This window comes from Podarcis raffonei, chromosome Z (genome assembly GCF_027172205.1).
Source record: "Podarcis raffonei isolate rPodRaf1 chromosome Z, rPodRaf1.pri, whole genome shotgun sequence".
Lineage (NCBI taxonomy): Eukaryota > Metazoa > Chordata > Lepidosauria > Squamata > Lacertidae > Podarcis > Podarcis raffonei.
In genome coordinates, this window is record NC_070621.1 from 45,757,129 (window position 1) to 45,762,005 (window position 4,877).

At 51.7% G+C, this 4,877-nt stretch overlaps 1 protein-coding gene across 1 annotated transcript; it reads left to right on the top strand.

The window, feature by feature from the left end:
* The first annotated feature begins 1,308 nt into the window (after positions 1-1,308).
* SOX3 (SRY-box transcription factor 3) lies at positions 1,309-3,852 on the top strand. Its single transcript, XM_053374036.1, has 2 exons — positions 1,309-1,441; positions 1,550-3,852. The coding sequence occupies exon 2, from the start codon at positions 1,582-1,584 to the stop codon at positions 2,575-2,577; it is 996 nt and encodes a 331-aa protein (XP_053230011.1). The 5' UTR covers positions 1,309-1,441; positions 1,550-1,581; the 3' UTR covers positions 2,578-3,852.
* Positions 3,853-4,877: the final 1,025 nt, after the last annotated feature.

Genomic DNA, 4,877 nt, shown 5'->3' on the forward strand with positions numbered 1-4,877 from the left:
AAAGAGAAATTGAGAGTGTGTGTGCGCGCGCGTGTGTGTGTGCAAGCAGCCGAGTGGAAAAACTGAATTGGGGAGATACATTCAGAAAGCGGTATAAGGTGGGGCAGATATGTGGGCAGCAGTAAACTTTGGTTTGTTTTGCCCCGCCGCCCCCGCCCCCCAAGATCCCTCTGTTACTTTCCAGGGGAGAGAGAGAGAGACCGTGGTCTCATTGCTGCTTGTTTATCCCCAAGGGGAAGAGGGAGGCGGGCCTTTTTCTCAGGAGATTTGGGAAACTCAGGAACTGTTCTGTTTCCCCCCCCATCACACATACATGCTCTTCTTTCTCTCCCACCCCAAATGCTTTATTGCTCCCGCGTCCCAGGAGGCGGCTCATTCAGCCTTCTTCCTTCCAAGAAACCCACTCTCCAGTATTCCCTCCTTCAGTTTTCCAAAGTTTGTTCTCTGTACCATCATGAAGCACACAGGGCACCCGCCTCTGCCAGTTTGCTCTGCGTTTCTCCCCAAGGATGCCAACTTTTCCCTCTGGCAGGGTTTCTGTGCGGCTCCCTCTAATTCAGTTGCATTTTCTTCTCTCTTTTTCTTTTTTTCTTTTTGGGAACTCAGAATGGGAAATGGTTTTTCCTTCTTCGTTCCTACCATCCTTCCTCTCCACTGAAAAATGGAAGAGGGAGAGTGAAAAACAAACTCGCAAGCTCGAATTGGCTGCAAGGTTACTTGAGTAAGCCCCTCGGCTTAATTCTAGCATCGCAGTAATAATACGTTCGCTCGTAAGCAAGACTCTGCTTATTAAACTCGAGTCCTTACTCCGAAGTCTAATGTTGCTCCCCTGTCCAAGAGGGTGTTTTAGGGATACCTACACAGGAAAAAGTACTTGGCGTCTGCAGTGAGCGTGCACAGGATCCGAGCTGCAGAACACACACCCCCCCCCCCGGTTTTCTTCTCAAATTGTGCGTGTGTGTGCGTGTGCGTGCATGCCTGTGAAAACCGGGTGGAAAGGGGAAATAGTGCTTGGGTATATCTTTTTTAAAAAAACTTTATTAAGTTACCCACTCAATATTCCCGATGGAGGAAGAAAAGGATCGGCATTGGTATCCCACAGCTATAAATGCCCACGGGGGGGGGATGAGGCGAGAGGGGGGCATAGAGGAAAAATGAACCCTCTAAAAGTTGCAACTTTGGACGGGGCGCGCGGGTGAGTGGGAAGAAGGGAGGGGAGTAGCTTGGGAACCTGGTCAATTCCCCCTGCGTCAGGGGCCTGTCGAGGTCTGCGCTCTGATTCGCCGGCGGCTTCTCATTTATAGGCCGTCAATCAAATGGCCCGCAGAGAAAGGCTACAGCGGATAGGGCCGGAGAGCTTGGTGAGCTGGCAGCAGTTGGAGAAGAGAGCCGTCCGAAGAAAGAGCAGATCCGAAGAGGGGCTCGTTCCGCTGCCGGAGAAGTTAGTAGCCAGGGTCTCCGAGACTCTTTTTGAACTTAAAAGTCTTTTCCCCTGCCCTCCTCCTCTTTCTTCTTGTAAGTCTAATATATTTCTTTTCCCACCCGGCAGCCAAGCTGGCGCATCTCCTGCCTGCCCCAGCCATGTACAGCATACTAGAGAGCGAGTTGAAGGCGCCCCAGCCTAACCCCGGAGGAGGCTCGGCCGGGAACGGCGCTCCGGGAGGCACCGGCAAGGGTGGCGGCGGCGGCGGAGGAGGAGGAGGAGGAACCGGAGCCACGGACCAGGACCGGGTCAAGCGGCCGATGAACGCGTTCATGGTGTGGTCGCGGGGCCAGCGGCGCAAGATGGCTCAGGAAAACCCCAAGATGCACAACTCTGAGATCTCCAAGCGCCTGGGCGCGGACTGGAAGCTGCTGAGCGACGCGGAGAAGCGCCCCTTCATCGACGAGGCTAAGCGGCTCCGCGCCGTCCACATGAAGGAATACCCGGATTATAAATACCGGCCACGTCGGAAGACCAAGACGCTGCTCAAGAAGGACAAGTACTCTCTGCCGGGCAACCTGCTGGCCCCGGGAAGCGCCGGCGGAGGCGGCGTCAGCAGCCCCGTCGGGGTCGGGCAGCGCCTGGACTCCTACGCGCACATGAACGGCTGGCCCAACGGCGCCTATGCCTCGCTGATGCCCGAGCAACTGGGCTACAGCCAGCACCCGGCCATGAGCAACGCGCAGCTTCAGCCCATGCACCGCTACGATGTGAGCGGCCTCCAGTACAGCCCCATCATGTCCAGCGCTCAACCCTACATGAGCGCGGCAGCCTCCACTTACAGCATGTCTCCAGTTGCTGCTGCTGCGGCGGCTGCCGCTTACGGCCAGCAACCGTCGGGGCACTCGATGAGCTTGGGGACGATGAGTTCCGTGGTGAAATCTGAGCCCAGTTCTCCGCCGCCGGCCATCACCTCGCACTCCCAGCGGGCCTGCCTGGGAGACTTGAGGGATATGATCAGCATGTACCTTCCGCCCGGGGGCGACGCGGCCGACCCGTCGACACTGCAGGGCACCCGGCTACACGGCGTCCACCAGCACTACCCGAGCGCCGGGACTGCTGTCAACGGCACCGTGCCACTAACTCACATCTAGCCGTGTTCCCCTCGGATCGCCCTCTACCACCGCTTCCTCAAAACGCTGGCACCGAACGTCTCGCCTACGGTTTGGTAGCAGGAGAGGTGGTTTGAGGGCCGAGGGGGGTGTCGCTGGCTCTCCATCTTAACCAGCGAGTCTTTTGGAAGCTTCTTCCCAAGGCAAATCCTATGCGGACGTCTCCCCAGGCATCTTGACTCTCGTTGTAGGTGGCTTCTCCCACTCTGAATTCCCACACCATTGAAGTTTATGGCTTTGGGGTGGGAGAGGCGCGGGAGAACTCCAAAGGAAGGTAAACCGAACTTTACCCCACTAAACAACTCAAAGGAACTTTAGATGTGTGAATAAAACACGAAAGGGGAGTTGCACGTCTGCATAGAGCACAATTTTCTGCTCACCTTGGAAGAAGCCGCTGTGAAATATCAAACATACTTCCTTATAGATATACAAGTTTTTCGGGGGGGGTTCTTAAAAAGTTTTTTGGGGGGTGGGTGGGTTGGGAGAGCAACGTGGCCAACTGGCCTCGGTCTTAAATGTTTACATTTTGTCTTTTACTGTTCGGGGGCGAGTTGTTTTGTTTCTTTGCCCCCTTCCTCTTGCCTGGAGTTCTTTAAATCTGTCTGGAGTCTTTTAATTTTTAAGATATTTAAATATATGTAACCCCGGCCCCACCTTCCCGCTTTTAAATATATAGATATAAATATATATATATATACAAATTGCTATGTGGGTCCCCGGGTTGATTTCAGAACATCAGTTTTACTCGGAAGTTAAGCAAGTTTGTCCTTTTTTAGGCTCAAGTTTACTTTGGAGTAAACTTGCTTCGCGTGGGGGGGCGGGTAGAAATATCCTGCTTTGATGGGAGCCTTTGGGTAACCCGATTGCCAGCTGGCTGTGTGAAACTGGAAAAGAATTTCAAATTTATAAAATACTTTCTTTGCTGTTGCAAATAATGTGATTTTAATCTTTTGAGAGAAAATAAAAAGAATTCGCTGATAACGGGAGAGGGGACGTTTTCTGGTTGTCTCCGTGGCGCTTGTAAATTTCTGTAAATTCCCCTGCCTTTTCTGTTTTGTGGATTTAATCGTGGGATAGTTTGGCGAACAGAACATATCAACCCCACGAAACAGGTCATTTAGATTTTTTTAATATTTTATTTTGTTGTGTCCTCTGGTTTCTTTGAAGAGAACATGTCTCTCGCCCCCTCTCCCGTCCCTCTCCTTCCTCCCCTCAAAGAAAGAACTTTAAGAGAGATCAATAAATTTTATAACAGGCGCTTTGGATGTGTGTTTGGTATTTCTTGTTTAAAGCGGCGGAAAAGTTTCTGAAGTTGTCAACTCTGCCTTGTTCGCGCTGGTACTACTCTGGAGTAAGTGTCTTTAACGGGTTACGGCTGGGCTAGGTTTTGGGGGGCAACCTACGTTGATCAGGCGCTCCCCTACCCCAGTGCATGCTTTAATTCCTCAGTAAATCTGTCTGAAGGGTGGAATCCGAAGTATATTTAATGCGGGGTTAAGTCACCACGGGATAATTTTTGCTTCATTAAAATTGTGCTTAGGATAGAGGGCTGCAAGTTTTGCTTGGGAATTTCACTCCGACCCTATCCGTGAGATTGGAGCACCGCTCGGTTCAAAAGGATTTACTCCTAAGTAAGTGTGCGGTGGACAGCAGCCTTAACCAAGAAAACAGTTATTGCTCTTTATGCTTTATGGGGGATTAGGGAACTTTCTGCAGGGTTGTTGCAAAGTTTGTGAGGCCGGAGGGACGGCAGAAACGTCAGCAGTACCTCCAGGATTGCAGGTTCCGAGAGGAGCATAAATTATATGGGATGGGGGCAAAGGCTGCGGTCCTAACCCACATTAGCGAGCCAGTCCAGTTGCGCACAGGCTTGAGAGTGAACCCTGGAAAGCATGGCGCTGCAAATCTGTGTCGAAAGCCCCACCAAAACTGGGTTTGTTATCATTCTGCTAGCAAACCCTAGAAATCCCATTAAAGTCTGTGGGACGTCGACCTTTCAAAGGACCTGAGACCGACGCAAGGCAGCAAAGCATCTGAAGTTGACGAAGGAGGTTTGAACTTTACGCATGGCGTTTTAATACTGACTTAAGTGTTTATTAATCAGGTTTAAAACGTTGCTTCCGCGTTGAAAGTAAACGGGGGGGGGGGTTCAACGAAGTAAAACAAAAACAAAAAACTTCAACGTGGATGTTCGGAGCGGGTTGAAATCCTTGCGTCCAGCTCTTTCCTTGAGAGGCTTCTCCCCGCCGCCCTTCTTTAAACCGCGCTTTTGACAGTTGTTC

Excerpts from the sequence above, each read along its gene's own strand:
- SOX3 (XM_053374036.1), top strand. The coding sequence starts at position 1,582 with ATGTACAGCATACTAGAGAGCGAGTTGAAGGCGCCCCAGCCTAACCCC.